This window comes from Rhinoderma darwinii, chromosome 7 (genome assembly GCF_050947455.1).
Source record: "Rhinoderma darwinii isolate aRhiDar2 chromosome 7, aRhiDar2.hap1, whole genome shotgun sequence".
Classification (NCBI taxonomy): Eukaryota; Metazoa; Chordata; class Amphibia; order Anura; family Rhinodermatidae; genus Rhinoderma; species Rhinoderma darwinii.
The window spans coordinates 45,420,472-45,439,308 of record NC_134693.1 but is presented as its reverse complement, the minus strand read 5'-3'; the positions used below and the strand labels follow the sequence as shown (position 1 = coordinate 45,439,308).

Genomic DNA, 18,837 nt, shown 5'->3' with positions numbered 1-18,837 from the left:
CGAAGAAGAGTGTATGAATGGATAGAAAAGTTCAAGGAAGGTCGCACAAGTGTCAGCCATGGAGGAGCCGGACACCTGTCCACGACTGATGACAACATTGAGCGTGCACGTGAACGGACTCTATTGGATGGACGAGTATCGGTGGATTATGTGGCAAATCATTTGCAAATCAGCCTTGGCTCGGCCTATGCAATAATCCTTGCATTAGACTTGGGTTTAGAAAAGTTTATGCGAGATGTATACCTAAACAACTCACGGAAGAGCACAAACAGAAGCGTTTAGACATCTGCAAACAAAATTTGGACCGATACTCTAAGGAAGGTGAAAGTTTCTTAAAAAGAATCATTACTGGTGAAGAGAAATGGATTCATCACTACGAGCCTGAGAGCAAACGGCAGAGTATGGAATAGAAACATCCTCAATTGCCAACCAAGAAAAATGTTCAAAAGTCCCCTGAATGAAGCCCAACCAGGACGAAGATTCACGTCTGGTACAGAGGTGAAGACAGCGGTGAATTCTTTGCTCAGTATATAACATTATTTAATGTGGGAATACAAAAACTCGTTGACAGATGGACAAAGTGTATTGAAAAGCGGGGTGATTATATCGAAAAATGATGCATTTGTCTTTTCTGAAAGTCAATTAAAATCAATTCTACAGCCAGAATGCGGATAATTTTTGACTCACCCTCGTATTTCCAATGAAGCCATTTTTCTTCTAAATCAGGCTGTACAGGCAGATACTCCGTTATCCCTATATCCTCCATCAAGGCTTCGGAGCACTTTCTAAAAGCGGTAACACTGGTTTTATAAGGAGTCCAGTCAGAGGCAATACACTTTACGATGGAACCATTTGTCTAATCCATAACAGCTGTTTATCATGGAGTACCGTCCCATCTCACCTGACTTATCTTGCAGTTCATCCAACCTCTCTCCTCGTTCGATCACCTTGGTGATATTTTCCTGCATGACATCAATGACCTCATCCACCTGGTTCTGAACACTGTAAACAGGCAAGTAAACGTCAGTAAATGTGAGACCAATATATTTCTTAACAGCTTGAACGGAATCGCTTCTACAAATAAAATACATCACTTCTATAAAATGAACAGCCTATTAATTTCATAGATCTTTTACAAAAGTAGAAGTAACAGGACCCTGAGAATATAGGCTCATTTTGTCATCATTTTGATATTTTTTGCACACTTTGTTGTGTGGAAAGGTCTTTCTCAATGCAATGATCACAGTTTGACATTACAAGTACTATTCTAAGTGAGGAGTTAATAAAATGATAAATGCTGACAGTATCCAGGTGTGGGTTCCCGCCAGCAGAAACTATGGTGTTCCTGCTGACCCCAAAAACAAGGAAAAGGTAAGGCCTCATGCGCACGGCCGTGCCCGTAATCACGGTGCATGATTAAGGGCACAGCCACCCGCATTTTTGGTTCGTGCTCCCATATAAAGTATGGGAGCACGGACCATAAAAAAAGAAAGTCCTATCTTTTTCGGGGGCTTTCTACAGCCCGGACACCTTCCCGCAAATTTACAGGAAGGTGTCCGTGGTCAATAGAAATGAATGGGCCTGTAATTGCAGACCGTAATTACGGTCCGCAATTATGGACAAAATCTACGATCGTGTGCATGGGGCCTAAAAGATCATTGTTCAACTGATCCTCTCTCCCCACTAGTATGAAACTACAATTCAGATTATGTGGACCTCCTTAGTAGGAAGTGTGCCCATTTCTATGTGTAGTATATTCCTGGGAAGTTACACAAAAATGTAAATTCGCTTTTATAGTCAGGAAATCATCTAACCCAGTCTTTCTCAACCTTTTTAAGCCAAGTACCCCCTAGTGACAAGTTACAACGAGTACCCCTAAGGAAGCGATCAGTTATAACGTTCACAATACTATTTAGAGCCTCCATCGCGGATTCCGTAAAATTTGATGGGAAGTATTGTGCAGTGTGAAGCAAGCTTAGGTACGTGTACCGCAAGTAAAAAAAAATAAAACACTGATCTAAGCCAACTGTTGTGTGTAAAACGGATGATTGCACTAATGGTTTTGATGATCAACTTTGCACCATTGTCTTCTGTAGTTTGTATGTCTTACATTACAATACAAGCTGCTGGATGCCGTTATGTGCTCAGTCTAACGGACCGGCTTACTGTCGGCTTGTCTGGAGCCCCCTTTTTGCTTCTCTGAACATTAATATAATCTTATTTGATTTAAAGGATATGGAAACCTTTGGTGCCATTTTTTTTATTGTAATGAATGTGTTTAATTATAAGCATTTTTAAAAATATATATTTATTTAAAATATTGCTTTTTTTCAGAGCTGCAGCTTCTATCTATCCACTTTACATAGAAGCTGCATAATGTCCCTATAAGCTGAATCCGTCAGTGAGCTAGACTAACGGTTCCGCTGACAGCGGCTCCTGTGTGCCGCTAACACAGAGGTTTGATCAGTATTATGGTTCAATTGTGTGCCGAGTCATCAGTCCAGCTCACTGACTGATTTGGCTTACAGCGGCATTCTGCAGTTTTCTATGTAAAATGGATACATAGAATCTTCAGCGCTGAAACAAAGCAAGAATATTAATAAATCTATATTAGAAAAGTGCCTATAAATCAACATATACATATAGTACAATGAAAGAAATTGTCACCAAAAGTTTATTTAAATTTTTTTTGTTGCAAAAATGTCAGCTTAATGTTCAGGAGAGCAGAGAGGGGGGCTGGAAAATGAGCCGACAGTAAGCTGGTCTGTCGGACTAAGCACTGAACGGCATCCAGCAGCTTGTATTGCATTGTAAGACATACAAGCTGCAGAAACCAAACGGTCCAAAATGTTTTATTAAATTCCCAATTGTAAATATGTATATGTATATTTAAAAAATGTATACAATGCAATGAAAAGAATTGTCTGCAAAAGGTGTCCATAGCGTTTAAATAATAATAAGGAACAGTGGACATGGTTGGCCATGTAGTCTTCATCCTATTTACAGCAAGTAGATCACGTAACTCAGTTCAGAAAATATTTGCCTATATGCATTCTGCAGAGTTAGTGTTCCTAACCAGGAGCAGGAAAACACCTCTACTCAGTGACCAAGAGTCAAGGGTCAAATACTACGAAAAAAAAAAATGGAAATAGGAAGAGTCCGACCTGTGGGTTATACCGCTCACACTTCCCTTTGAACACAATCTGTTGAGTCCACCATCCCTTCCCATGGCGGTCAGGAAAATCTTAGCTATTTCAATGCAAGTTTGGAACCATGTCATTGTCCAGGACATCATGCTCATTGGTGTGCATAGTAAATATAAATCTCTCTCGCATATATATGTTCTCTCTGTGGTTTTTTACTTATGTTCACTTTTTCCAAAACAACTCACAATTGTACTTCAGCATGAGCAACAAGTGTTAGGAGCGGCACAGATATTTTTTTGTAATAAAGAATTATTCACAGCTCTGTAATTGGAAAAACATCCTGCTTTGACTCATTTACGGAGCAAGTTTTGTTGCCATTCCACTTACTCTTCCAAAGGACACACGTGGATTCTTGCTACAAACAGTTTTGGGACAGAATAAAGTTTCCCTTTACTAGCATGCAAAAAATTACAGCTTAAAGTTGGCACAATCAGGAGTCCTTCCATTCAATGATAAAAAATCACTTTCCCGTAGAAGTAAAAAAAATAAAAATCTGCTGTACAATTTTAGTAAACAGTCAAATTTTGAGCAGTCAACTTCTGTTTAAAAAAAAATTAAATTAGATTCTGAATTATATCAGTTTCTGGGGAAGCTGGGTGGCAACAGATATCAATACCAAAGCAGCCTTTGCGAGGGTTGTCATCCAGAGCTGAATGGCAAATCCATTGTTTTATACAGACATATAGATATCTACATAATTAGGCAAATTTGCTTTTCAGCATGCCGTGGAATGTCAGATAACAAACCCTGTGAAAGATGTCTTGATCGTCATCACCAGGGTTTCCCAAAAACAGATATTGGAAAGAAGTTTATAGGAGAGAACTCCTCAAAAAAAAAAAAAATCTAGTTACTTTGTTAGGCTAAATTTTTCCTAATTCCTTTAATCTTGGTTTCCCAGGGTCCTGTGATGCCAGGATCTGCCCTCCTTCAACTGGATCATGACTACCTAGGGGCTTGCATAAGGTCATGGTCTGCATAGACCCTTCCATCCTAGCTTCAAGGTCAGTCTGAAGCAAAGGAAACAGGCCAGACCCATAGAAGGGCTATACATGGGAGGTCAAGGAAGTAACATTTTGGAGGGAGGAAATTAAGTGTTGTACGCTATAAGTTAAGACGCCATCTTGGAAAGCCATTCTGTGCCACTTGCTGCCCCTAAACACACAGCTCTGATACCGGCTATATTTCTGCAAAGAGCATTTCTTCTGTGATCTTGCACCTAGATATACAACACGGTCTTCAGCATTTGTTGGGGTTCAGTCACGGAAAATAGTTTGAGAATTACTGTGTCAACATGCAAGTTTGTAGATACAATAAATGAAAACGTAGTAAGGCCTTATTCACACGACAGGGTCCCAACCGAGCCCGAGTGTCGGCCGATAAAATCGGCCGTTTTTCCCAGCCGGTTTGCTCCGTTCCCGGCCGGGCATATCTGGACAGTGACATCGGGGGTAACTCCTGAAGGGGAATCCCCATGTGGCCGGTGATTCCACTTCAGGAAAAGCCCCTGTCGTCTGTGTCCATTTATGGACACTGAACGTTACTGACTTTGCCTGGTGTGGAATCCCCGGTCACAGAGTGTTCGGGGATTCCGCTTCAGGAGTTTCCCCTGATGTCACTGTCCAGATATGGACAGAGACATCAAGCGCTCTGTCCAGGAGCGGAATCCCCGAACACACGGGGATTCCGCTCCTTCATGGAGCTAAAGTGGGGCTAGCACATAGCAGAGCAGGGAGATACCTCCCTGCTCTGCTACAGTGGCGTCGCTACAGCAGTAGCAGCCGCAGTAGCTGCTAGCGGCGCCATCGGCCCATGGGAGGTGTCGCCGGGCCAGGGCGCTTTTAAAACAAGCAGGGGAAGGGAGCCAGTGCAGTGCTCCCTTCCACCTGCTGTACACCCGGGCCCTGCCACACAGTACCCCTGTATAGAGGACCCCCACATTGTAGAAACTTACCTCCAGCATACAGCGATTAGTTTGGATTGCATAAACTCCTCCTCCTCACATGCACTCTGCGCTGTGAGGAGAGAGAGAGCGACGGTAGGCACGGCCGTCACTCGGGACACATTCCGGTGATGGCCGTGTATTACCCAGCCCCATAGACTTCTATGGGAGCCGGGCGAACGGCCGAAAATAGGGCATGTCCCATTTTTTGATGGCCGGTTTTCCCGGCCCGTCAAAAAAAAAAAAACGGTCGTGTGAATAGGGGCCTATTGTTCCTACTGCAGCCGGGTGACAGCCGTTTTATGAACGGCCGTCACCTGGCCGGAAAACCCTGTCGTGTGAATAAGGGCTTGGTATGACTGCACCATGCGTCCTGGCATTGTGAAAACCATTTCTGGAACTTCCAAAGAATAACAAGAACAACTCTCTGAACCTTGACAAAAATACTATGAAAAACAAAACACGAAAAACAGCTATTAACAATTTTTTATTATAATACGATACAACAGAGAAATGTCTTCTAGTAACCCACTAAGGCGTTACCCATACTGGAAACACATTATATATACACACACACACCACAGATTATTATCCTCCAGGACAATATTTTAGTCAGGAACAAATTTCTTTTTAATTAGAAAGTTGGAACTATGTGAGGAAATTCTATTGCAATGCTCACAATAATAATAATACCAGCTACAATAATGAAACCTTATTAGAACACTGCAATGAACCCAACCAGAGACTAGCTGGCACCGGACCTAAAATGACGATGATCTGACCAAAAAAAAAAAAAAGTTAGCATTTTATTCAGGAAAAATATATCTCTTTACTTGAAATATTTCTCTTAACCCTTTTGCTGCCATGACATTTTCACGCTTTTGACATACACAAATGATAAAATAAAAATACCTACGGGACTGACCGATATGGCCTAAAAATAAAATCTAACAAAACAAAATAATCCAATTGTTTTACAAATACGGGAATTGCATGCAAAGCTATTCCATAATATATACTAATTATTAGAATTGTCCCTTAGGTTTTAAGTGTGATCGCGCTCACGTGTAAAAGGAACAATTCTGATAAAAAGTATATAATATGGAATATTTGCGCATGAAATTCCCTTATGTAAAAGAATGAGATCCATTCTAATATAAGAAGAGGTGAGAGGCCGTCTCTCTCTAAGCAGCACAACAAAATGACTGCAAATTGCTGAATAGGGACTGGAATCTCGGCCGTATTTACAGTTCATGCTCCCCTAGGCCCGGGACGGACTACGCCCCAGTTTAGTATGCACTTTACACCTAATTAAAATTAACTGCACCTAAATAAAACTGCTAAAGTATACACAGGCACACACATGTATGTACACTGACTACATAAATGCACACATGTACACTCACTACATACAGGTGTGAACACTTACACATATACATGCACACTTATTGTGTACTGTACACTGTTAAACACATACACTGCAGATAAACACACCCAATACTTACAGGTACGCATAAATGGACTGACACATACGTATCATCGCTACTACATGCAGGAGAGAAGGTAAAAAAACGGAATGTCCGAGGGCGCAGCTGTACTGAAAATTACTTTTTATTTTTGTATAATAACAACAACAATGCGTTTCAAGGCCGTACCGGCCCCTTCGTCAGGCACCCTGCGGCCTTGAAACGCATTGTTGTTGTTATTGTACAAAAATAAAAAGTAATTTTCAGTACAGCTGCGCCCTCGGACATTCCGGTTTTTTACTTCTTATCTCCTGGATCTACACAGCGGAGTTTTAGCACTCTTCTGACCAGAATTTGGGCTGCAACTGTCTTACCCAAGTGATACTTGGACAAGCTTCACTGGATGTTATGCGCCTAGCATAACACCATCAGGTCAGCATAATTGACCACCGTTTTTAATTTTCCTTACATTCTACAGGTTCATGCACTATGTGCGCTTTGTTTCCTCTTTTTCCTACAGCGTGATCGCTACTAAATGAACACATACTCACCACATACCGTCAAACGTTTACGTATTTACTACATACATAAAACATATGCACGCCTGCACGTTAACTTACAATACAGAGGAACATACATTCACTACCTACAAACACGCAGACATGAACACTTGTTCATGGTAATGCTTCTGCTCGCTGCAGTTGGTTTCCGTTTGTTTCCGTTCCGTAAAGTTCCAGTCCCAATGTAAAGTCTGTAACAGGGACCCTAAATATCGCACACATCATTTATAGTACAGATCTGGTCATATGGAGCAGCGGGACCTTTTGGGCCCCCTCAGGCCCCAGGCAACCTCTGCACCACCTATACTTTATGCCCCTGTACACATCCTAAAAATACAAGATGTACAGAGTTCATACGCGTTACATATCACCAGAACGGAAAAGACCAAAAATCTCCACCATCCAGATGACGGTAAACATCAGAGTCGAGAAATTGTCAGAGTGGCAACTACAGAACGCAGTAAAAAGTAGTTTTATAGCTTGCTGAGAAGACCCAAGGGCAACTGGACGAGAGCCTGAAATTGCCCAGCTGCCCTGCTCTATTTTTGCTCTTATTGCCAGAGGGAGGGATTCTACTAATAATTATATATTAATGACTTATTTATTCAATCCCATCCTACACTGGTAAATTATTTTCAAATTCTCTTTATTAACCTCAACTACCACCACCAAATAATGTCACTCATATATCAATGTATAAAACACTCGACTGTTATAATGTATGATATGTGGACTCTTCTTTTGTGTGTGATTAAAAACATGTAGAGTACTGAAATGTCAACCTAGGGTTACAAAATTAAGGGTCCGTTCACATATATCCGTTGTCCCTTTCAGTTTTCCCTCCGGCGTGTTGCAGAAAAGCCAGAGGGTAACGGATGCTAGAATGGATCCCATAGCTTTCTATGAGATCTGTTCTGGCACAGGGGACATCCGTTTTCGCGCCGTACGGCGCTGGAATTGTGCAGGAGCCTGATCCAAAAACGTTACCTGCAGCGTTTTCTGGGTCCGGCTCCCAGGGAGGGCCGGATGAACGCTGGGTGCTGCCGCATCCACCTTCCGTCCGCACCCGGCGGGAACGTTTATGAGAGCAGTAGCAAAATTTTGTGACATCCCCCCTGTAGATCGTGCCATTGTAGCAGTGGCCGGGAATTCCCTCCAGGAGGAGCCCATGACGCCGCTGTCCATATATGGACAGTGACGTCATGGGTTACTGTTAGGAGCGGAATCCCTGACATAACTATCCATATATGGAGGGAATACCCGGCCACAGTGTCGGCAATGCTCTGGCCGGGGATTCCGCTGCTAGAGGGAGCTTCGGTGGCGCTATCTACAGGGGGGCACTGTGTGGCGCCATCTACAGGGGAGAACTGTGGCATTTTTTAAAGGGGGTGTGTGGCACCATCTAAAGAGGGGACTGCAGCATTATATACATGGGGCATGTGGCACTAAATACAGGGGGGCGTGTGGCACTATATACAGGGGGCGTGTGGCACTATATACAGGGGGCGTGTGGCACTATATACAGGGGGCGTGTGGCACTATCTAAAGAGTGCACTGTGGCATTATCTAAAGGGGATGTGGCACTATATACAGAGAGCAGTGTGGAACTACCTACAAAGGGCACTTCGGCATTATCTACAGAGGGCACAGTTTCATTATCTACGCATGAAATTCTTCTGTTTTTAAAAATTTCTCAAAAACGGAAAACACAGACACGTAGCGGATACAAAACAGATGCAAAACGGCTGTCAAAAATGTACTTAAACGGCTGTTTTTAACGGCCAACACCTGAACGCTGTTGTGTGAACTGAAACAACAGCAATCCCTGTGTGGTGTGGAGTGGGTAGGAGATGTGGGGTGGGATTGGGTAGCTGTAAAGGCACCAAAAAAGAGCTACTCCCTGAAGTTAGGGCTAGAGTTTGGCTTCTTTACAGGTTCACAAGGCTGCTTCGAGGATCTGATCTGAGGTCAGTGGACAGCAGCTGCCTTCTGGGCTCTTTCCCTTTGCGCCGGCCTTGGCGATGCACCGAATGTAACACACTTGCAATTACAATGTGTGTGTCAGACCTCAGTGTAGCGCCGAGGCCGGAGCAGAGAAGGAGAGCCCTGACATTTTACACAACATGTATCTAATCGATCATGTATCCAATCTATCCCAAACTCTGCACCACTCTGATAAAATTGGCACATTTTCAGACCCTAGACTACCTTTTTGGTGGATCATTGTGGTAAAAACTGACGACAACTGATGACAACTGATGGTTTTGGAGTATAAAAAAAAATTGTGAAAAAGCCTGATGGCAACTGATACATTTTTGCATGAGTTTTTGCATCCGTTGTTATCACCTGAGACAAAAAAAACTGATGCTGATGCAACTGATATACGTGAACGTACCCTAAGAAATGCTTTGACTATGAAAACGTTCATCATTTGAATCTTCAGGCACAAAGTATAATCGCAGTCTCAGCAATGTAGTAAAGGATTTTGCTAGATTATCCCTCCTTCGTGTTTGAGATCTGATTCCTAGCAGACAGAGGCGTCATTCACCAATACTCAAAACTTAATGTGACTGAATTACAAGTGAAAGACGATAACTTAGTGGATGTACAGGAATGATATTGTCAAGACTGCTGGCCCATCGGATATGCCCTCTTTAAGGGATCAATATCAGGGTTGTAGTTGTATATACAATAGTTTCCTATAAAGCACCCATTCTAGGCCGCAAAAGTGGCGGACACCTTGTTTTGTCCGGAAAACAGTCTGTCCCAATACACATCCCTACACGTTCGGTTTAGCATCCCTTTAACTTTTCTATTGTTTGCTTTAACAGGTACGCTAAAGAGTCTGCAAAAGTGCAGGAAGATTATATACAGTATATGTATATATACCCACTTATGAAAGGTTCCAGCATCTTTGTACTTTATTTGGCACTTTTGCCTGTATTTCTGTAAGCACTTTAGTACACGGCGTGCAAGACTCCCTTACTATGCTGGAACCCGTATACCACCCCTCCCGAGGCACACAAATGTACAAACAGAGGTTAGAAACTTTTTAAATATAACCAAGCAGCAGGGAGACATGTACTGTTCACTTTCCAGCTGTCACCCACAGACTTACTGTCTGATCTTGTCATTCCTTGGTCCAAACTTAGGTGCGGAAGGTCCCCTCCTGGCAAGAGAGAACATTCAGTGTCAGTATCAGATCGTGTGACTACAGATCTCAGCATCCACGTTAGCCAGCGAGAAAACAACAAACACAATGAAAATATTACAAAATGACAGAATTAATATTACATATCTATCACATCCCCAAGACCTAGAGTGGTGGTGACTGGACACATTTTGCTGGCTGCGAGATAAGCAATCACCAAAAAAATGGCAGGTACCAGTCCCTTCTATCTCAGAGGTGATTGGACTAGTCCTCTATACCAAGGACTGTACATAGAGTAACACAATACACTTGGTGTATAAAAGGGATTGTGTATTGTAGCTCTCATCTAGAATTAATAGGTAGGTTGCAGCTGTGCGGGGGATGGGGTAATAGGGGGGCTCGGCTGATACCTCATTTGAGTTCTGCTGGCCATCTGCCCCTCACAGCAACCATATATACAGATAATGTAGTCTCAATTTCATTATCTATTAGACACTTCTAGCATTTAAAAACTTCTTTCACGGGAAAAATGTATTTGTACTCAGTAACAATACTGAACAGCCATGCCCCTCCTGAGTTGTGGGTGTGTGTGAATGCAGGGGGGTGGCCAAGCGCCATTGGTGCCAAGGCAGGGAATTTAGAATGTGCCCTCCCCCCACCACGATTCCTAAAGTTCCGACCTGCAATTGATTTTGGATCTAAGGGCCCATAATGGGAATGTTGGACTGGTCCAAATGTTGAAAGACTGAGAGGTTTGCAAATTCTTCTGGTATAAAAGTATACAAAATTACCCACCAGATTTACCGCTATAGTTGAACAAATACTATACTACTCATCTCCGTATAAAAAAAAAAATTATACGTGGGAATGACCAGGAGAGAGCTCCGTAGACATGCACATGAACACGTATTGGACAGGTGAGCAGCAAAACAAATAGATGACATCTAGAAATTGAAACCAATCCCGCGACACTTTAAATTGATGCACTAATGTAATGAATCTCCCCAAAAAATCTGAAGGATTAACCACATATTTATGTAGTCTCGTGGAGGTAAATGGAAAAAGTGACTGGGCCAACAAAAGGCAAAATGGATTCACCTGATTAAATACCATATTACCTTGTGGTCTAAATGAGAATAATAACTTTGTTAAAGCAGTCTTTGGCTGATTTGTTGGTTCTACAATAAAATGTTTATAAAAATGAATTGTGGAAATCACAGGATCAATAAGACATGTTAATGCAAATGAAAAAAAAAAACAGAAACAAAATATTCCAAACATCTTGATTTATTCAGTATCGAGTATGACCGCCACACGCAGAAATACACACTCACAGTAGAACAAGCAACATGCGGACACTTTGGAGAAATGGACGTACCACTGGTTCCACGACCAAATCGATGTAATGCCGAGCTATTAATGTAGCTGAAATGAAGACTAGAGGGATCCGGCAACCGTACATTATGCCACCCCACACCATAATACCGGGAGTAAGACAGGTGTGACGTTCCCTTGTGAAGGCCTCTTCATGGTGTTGCCCACGTGGTCTGCAGGCCAATCTCCAGCTATCATTGCGTCCAAGACAAAAGCGGGACTCATTGCTTAGAGAATAGACCTCCATTTCAGTCTCCGTTGCCATCTTGCTGTGCACCACGATAGCTGTCAAGAGCGGTGGTGTGTGGTCAATGGAAAACCTGTAGCTGGACGTCTTTGTCGTAGCCCAATTTCGGGAAATGCCTTCGGATAGTTTGGTCGACACTGGTTGCTTGGGATGTGATGTCCAATTTCACTTGCAGTACAGAATGGATCACTACGCGCCATTCTTATAATCAGATGATCCGTCCGTGCAAAGGTTCGCCTCCGCGCACCTCTTGCGGTCAGTCCCATTCGTTGTTGTTCTCCCAACCCCCAGTACACGCAACGTTGAACAATGCTGATATCTCGGCCTAGGCGTGTAGCGATTTGATGGAGTGGTAAACCAAGGTCTCTCAGTTCAAGGATTCTGTCCCTTTCAGTTTACAAGTGGTGATAACTGGCACGTCAATGAACAGGCGGCATCGCACAATCATCCCACACCACTTGATCCGATTTTTGAGGTTTCTTGTGGCTAAAAAAAACATTATCTGGCTTTTATGCCCCTGCCACAGATTGGATCTAGGTGCTTGAAAATGTGATAATTTGCAGATCTTAGCGACACCGGCTAATTCCTCGATTTGCATAACATTATGGTTTGCCCTTCTTGTGTTGCAATTTCAATGTTGTGGAGTGTATATGAATTATTTTTTTTAAATAGCCTTAGCACATAAATGACTAACTTTTATTAAATATGCATATAGTGCAGTTCGATATGACTGGTTGTATATTTAGATTTGCTATGAGGTATGGGTTCTATTCAAGTATATGATTTATTTTTTTAAATATAATTTGCGCACTTCATTTTCAACACTTGCATGCTCACTTGACATTTGTTCACTAATTACTTTACATTAATATTTCATGAATTCACACCTTATGTCTCTATGAAATATATTTTTATGCATGCACAAGTGTTGGCATTCACTATGTATAAGGATAGGTTGGCATTATTTTTAATAAGTATTCTTTACCATATGTATACAGTACATGTATTACCCGTCCTTTCACTCAGAGCGTGCGCAGATTGATGAATATGGTACACATAAGAATGGACTGCACATTCCTTTTACGCATATTCAAGCATCTATTAGTCACATGATCTTGACGCTGTGTGTCAGTTACCTACTCTGCGTTATGCGGAATTAGACGTTGGACCCTGCGCTGATATGTACAATATGAGATGCAGTGTTGTAATCCACTCGATTAGCTATAGGGGCTGTTGCAAGTCTCCTAATTAATTACAGATGATTCCTATTGGATTATAAAAATTATACATCTATAAAAAGGTATTGTTCCCATCAATCAACCACCCTCAGATGAAGCATCTGGGAAACGTGCATCGGGTGTGGTGGGTTCCCTGTTATAGGCCACTGCACTTTGCTTTTTTACGGTCATCTGTTTTACTGACAAGCTGTACCTTTATACCTTTTGTTAGCGATTTGCAGCTTGAGTAAGCACATTTTTTGCACTATGCACTTAACCATGTATTGATATTACAATACTACCTTGCTATTTATACTTGTTTGGTACTATTGGTTATGAGGGATATTGGCATTTAGGATACCCACCCCTATTGAAAGATGTAATAATCTTTTTTTTTTTTGTTTGGTTATAATGTTTGTTTTCTACTATGAAATGTAACCAATAAGGATGTGATTTTAATTTTTGATTATTGGTCTGGCACGTTGCTTTTCCAGTGTTTCATATAGTGACAAAAGTGGTAAAACAAGTACACAACTTAAACTATGTAATCTAAGGAAAATACTGAGAAAAGAAAATTTAATCTGGCACACAGGAGAGCTGGGGAAGGATTGGTCGAACTCAAAAGAACTGGGGAGTGTCCCGACACACAGGAGGGCTGGGGGGAGTGTCCCGACACACAGGAGGGCTGGGGGGAGTGTCCCGACACACAGGAGGGCTGGGGGGAGTGTCCCGACACACAGGAGGGCTGGGGGGAGTGTCCCGACACACAGGAGGGCTGGGGGGAGTGTCCCGACACACAGGAGGGCTGGGGGGAGTGTCCCGACACACAGGAGGGCTGGGGGGAGTGTCCCGACACACAGGAGGGCTGGGGGGAGTGTCCCGACACACAGGAGGGCTGGGGGGAGTGTCCCGACACACAGGAGGGCTGGGGGGAGTGTCCCGACACACAGGAGGGCTGGGGGGAGTGTCCCGACACACAGGAGGGCTGGGGGGAGTGTCCCGACACACAGGAGGGCTGGGGGGAGTGTCCCGACACACAGGAGGGCTGGGGGGAGTGTCCCGACACACAGGAGGGCTGGGGGGAGTGTCCCGACACACAGGAGGGCTGGGGGGAGTGTCCCGACACACAGGAGGGCTGGGGGGAGTGTCCCGACACACAGGAGGGCTGGGGGGAGTGTCCCGACACACAGGAGGGCTGAGGGGGAGTGTCCCGACACACAGGAGGGCTGAGGGGGAGTGTCCCGACACACAGGAGGGCTGAGGGGGAGTGTCCCGACACACAGGAGGGCTGAGGGGGAGTGTCCCGACACACAGGAGGGCTGAGGGGGAGTGTCCCGACACACAGGAGGGCTGAGGGGGAGTGTCCCGACACACAGGAGGGCTGAGGGGGAGTGTCCCGACACACAGGAGGGCTGAGGGGGGGAGTGGGAGTGTCCCGACACACAGGAGGGCTGAGGGGGGGAGTGGGAGTGTCCCGACACACAGGAGGGCTGAGGGGGGGAGTGGGAGTGTCCCGACACACAGGAGGGCTGAGGGGGGAGGGGTGGTGATGACCCATCACACAGGAGGGCAGGGGTGGCGATGACCCATCACACAGGAGGGCAGGGGTGGCGAGGACCCATCACACAGGAGGGCAGGGGTGGCGAGGACCCATCACACAGGAGGGCAGGGGTGGCGAGGACCCATCACACAGGAGGGCAGGGGTGGCGATGACCCATCACACAGGAGGGCAGGGGTGGCGATGACCCATCACACAGGAGGGCAGGGGTGGCGATGACCCATCACACAGGAGGGCAGGGGTGGCGATGACCCATCACACAGGAGGGCAGGGGTGGCGATGACCCATCACACAGGAGGGCAGGGGTGGCGATGACCCATCACACAGGAGGGCAGGGGTGGCGATGACCCATCACACAGGAGGGCAGGGGTGGCGATGACCCATCACACAGGAGGGCAGGGGTGGCGATGACCCATCACACAGGAGAGTTAAGGGGGCAGGTTTAGAGTGGCCCATCACACAGGAGGGCTGTGGGGGCCCCCGACATACAGTAGGGGGGAGTAGCTCGGTACACAGGAGGGCTGGGGGGGGGGGGGGGGGGAGTGGTCCATCACACAGGAGGTCTGGAGGGGAAGGGGAGCATCTCGGCACACAGGAGGGCTGGGGGGGGGGGGTGTCCCATCACACAGGAGGACTGGGGGGGGGGGAGGAGTGGCCCGCCACACAGGCGGGCTGTGAAGAGAGTATTCCAGCTAAAAGGTGAGGTTGGGATGAGTACTTTAAAACGCAGGTGAGCTAAGTAAAGACCAGGAAAGTTCTGGTAGGAGTGGACTGACACAAAGGAGAGATCAGAGAATCAGCTACACAAAAACAATGCCTGAAGATCGACTTTATATTTAGGATTTGGCTTCCACAGCACTGACAGAATATATAGCCGTCTCCGTACAGAAGTGAGTTAAGAATTTAATAGATAAATAGCTTCAGAAATATTAAGGTTTTGAGCTGTAGACATATGTAACGTTAGTGGTCTTTGCAAGAGCTGCTTTAGGCTGGATTCACACGAGCACATTACGTCCGTAATGGACGGAACGTATTTCGGGCGCAAGTCCTGGACCAAACACACTGCAGGGAGCTGTAATCATGTTTTCAGTACGGGACAGTAGTTCCACGGAGAGGCAGGGACTCCTAGCATCGTACATAACTATGATGCTAGGAGCCCGGCTCCCTGCACGGTGTTCGGTCCGGGACTTGCGGCCGAAATACGTTCCGTCCATTACGGACGTAATGTGCTCGTGTGAACCCAGCCTAAGGGTTTGGCTCTTCATTTGTGAAATAGTTATCAGTATTACAGAAGTGGAACACTGTCCTTTCTCAAACTGACAAAACTTCTCAGCTCATCTCTACTGGTTCTGTGCATAAGTATTTTATTACTATCAGGTTTAATATATTGGACATTTAATATGCTGGACAAAATAATTCAGCAGAAAGTGATAAACTGTAAGAGAGTCCAAAAGAAGCATCTTTTTCCAAGAATAATTGGAAAGTTCACATGGCGGCTTAAATAGAGCAGGGCTAATCTTTTTTATATATGTGTTAAATAATTCATGGCATGGCAGCATGATGGAATGAACATGAGATGAAGAAACGTGCCACAGTTGACGGTCTAGTAGTTGAACAAATGCTGAGAATATTACTATACAATTATTGTGAAGAATGCTATTGGTTAATATGAACATTTACTACACAGAGCTCACAATAGATGTATTCTATGGATTAAGTTAAGTTAGGACTCGTTTTAGTACACTGCTTTCTGCCCTGCTCAAAAAATGTTTTTAACAATAATCAGTGGTGCAATGCGACCTCTCCATCAGTGTTGTAGTGTTCACTAAATGCTGCTGCAACACTGCGGCAGCAGAGGCACCTGCTCGCACCTCAACTTCACCTCACTTGTGTGTCAACCAGACCAATTGCAACACTGAGCCATCCTAGCAGCACAGTCCAGCTGTCAGTGGTGCGCCAGTAGCTTGTTTTGTCCGCCTTCCAAAGCCAACGATGAATGAAGTGGTTTTCCGCTTGCTTTGGATTATAAAGCTGGGTACCCATGTAGCGTAAATGCTGCAAAATTTCCGCAACGGAATTCTGAGCGGGAATTCCACAGCATTTACTGTAGCAGCAAAGTGAATGAGATTTAGAAAATCTCATGCCCACATTGCGAAAAAAAAACGCAACGAAAACGTTAATACATTAACCTGCCGTGCGGAATTTAAATCAGCAGCATGTCAACTTAGGCTGCGTTTTCGTTGATTTTCTGTCGCAGGTTTTCCCCATTGAATTCAATGGGGATGCAAAACCCACAACAAAGTCAAGTGTCGCAACTCATAATAAATTTATACTTAATCAGTCCTGCAGTCCGTCCTCCTGGGATGATGTTTTATGTGTTGCAGGTTCCAGGTCGGATACACTGCGTAATTTTTATGTAGCGTATCCAACCCGTGGGAACCCGGACTAAGGGTATATTAACAGGCGGCCGATTTGTTGCAGATATTTCTGTGACTCTCCCAATCATCTTGACCGCATTTGCAGAAATCCAAGTACATGCTGCAGAATGGATTTTTCAGTCGCAGAAGTTTGCGCGCGAATAACTTAATTGTAAGTCTTCAATTTCACTGGCCTGATCCTGGCAGACTGTGAGCCACCTGTCTGTGGTGGTAAGGAGATCATCATAGCTGGAGATGCAGATTCACTACTATTGCAATGGGATTTTAATTTCTCATACCTACTGTATCTGATCGGTTATGGTACCAGTTGAAAAGACAATAAATATGGGAATTGAAAAGGTCATTGCATTAGTGGTAGAAAGAGTGGCTAATATATAGCCAAGGTCTGCACATCTGTCTTGAATAGGGGGAAGATAAAAATTGGTGCTCACATAAACCTGGCGACCGTATACAACATTCTTCTGTGGTAAGGTATATGTTTATTACACTTTAAGATTAAGGTACTTACAAGAAGAAATCTTCCTCCTCATCAGAGTCGTCTTCCAACAGATTTCTCTGTGTAGAAGAAAAAAAAATACAATTTTTTAAATCATGCAAAAAACTTTTCGGAAAAAAATTGTTCCGTATCGTGTTCCATCATCTCTATTCCTTATCCTTACAGGCATTGGCTATTATTCCAGTGTATTATCTTTCCTAAGTGTTATTTTAGTTCCCGCTTTAGATTCTATGTATTACAGTACACATGATAATTAGAATGCTACAAAAATAGTTGCATCGACTTGATAATAGCTAAACCCATCTTTCAATAATTATATGTGTCACAGCGAACGCAAACAGCCAAACTCCAATGGGACCGTTATACGGCAGTCTACTCTGAGATTGCTGGTTTAATGCCATTTACAGGTACATTGATGAGTGAATACATCACAGACTGGGTTTGTATAGACCATTGAAGTTATGAGCTGGCACAATTTACCATCTTCTCCAGTTATCTATTTATTACATTGGGCAAAATGCATGAATGTGCCGGCAGAAATAGGCTGAAATAAGACGACATGTGTTGGGTAGATTTATACAAAAACTTCAAAACAAATATCCAGTTAGATTATGTCTCAATAGTAATATGGCCACAATGGAAATCAGGTGGGCAAGACACAGAGCCAAATGCTCGAATACTAAAAAAAAATTGGCATGAGATGTCCTTGTAGTATATGGAAATAATTCTGTTTACATCTTTTCAAAAATGTGCGCTGGATTCAGAATTGGATTGCCTTATTATTGAAAGCCACCAAATATCACTAATTCCTGCCCGGCCAACAAAATTAATATACGCACGACAAAAAGCCGATTGTTACTTCCAGGATGAGATTTCATTCTGGATGGAAACAAATCATAATGTTTTTATGGGAAGGAGATTTTCCTTGGTAAACAAGTTATTTAACTCCCATTAAACGTTTAAAAGTGTGTCTGAGGCATCGAAGGTACCGTCTTCTTACGTCTTCACAGTAAAAGATAAAAGCCTAAGGCTATGTTCACACGGCGGATTTTGCTTGGCGGGTCTCGCCGCAAAAAATTATTCCTGTTGTCGGCAGGAAGATTCCCTACTCACTTCAATGGGAGGTTTGGGCGGAATCCGCCCGAAGATCGGTCAGGACGCTTCGTTTGTCCGCTAGCTGAAAAA

The 18,837-nt window shown here is 44.0% G+C and overlaps 1 protein-coding gene and 1 long non-coding RNA gene across 3 annotated transcripts in view; both read right to left on the bottom strand.

The window, feature by feature from the left end:
* Positions 1-18,837, bottom strand: part of LOC142657846 (uncharacterized) — a 484,403-nt gene that overhangs the window by 9,631 nt on the left and 455,935 nt on the right. The gene's annotated exons all lie outside the window — the stretch shown is intronic.
* Positions 1-18,837, bottom strand: part of VAMP4 (vesicle associated membrane protein 4) — a 32,624-nt gene that overhangs the window by 7,549 nt on the left and 6,238 nt on the right. For both annotated transcript variants that reach the window (XM_075833300.1, XM_075833299.1), the window contains exons 3-5: positions 17,665-17,711; positions 10,290-10,340; positions 902-1,002 (exon numbers count right to left, since the gene is read on the bottom strand). In XM_075833300.1, coding sequence (XP_075689415.1) covers positions 902-1,002; positions 10,290-10,340; positions 17,665-17,711 — 199 coding nt within the window. The remainder of the gene's footprint in view (positions 1-901; positions 1,003-10,289; positions 10,341-17,664; positions 17,712-18,837) is intronic.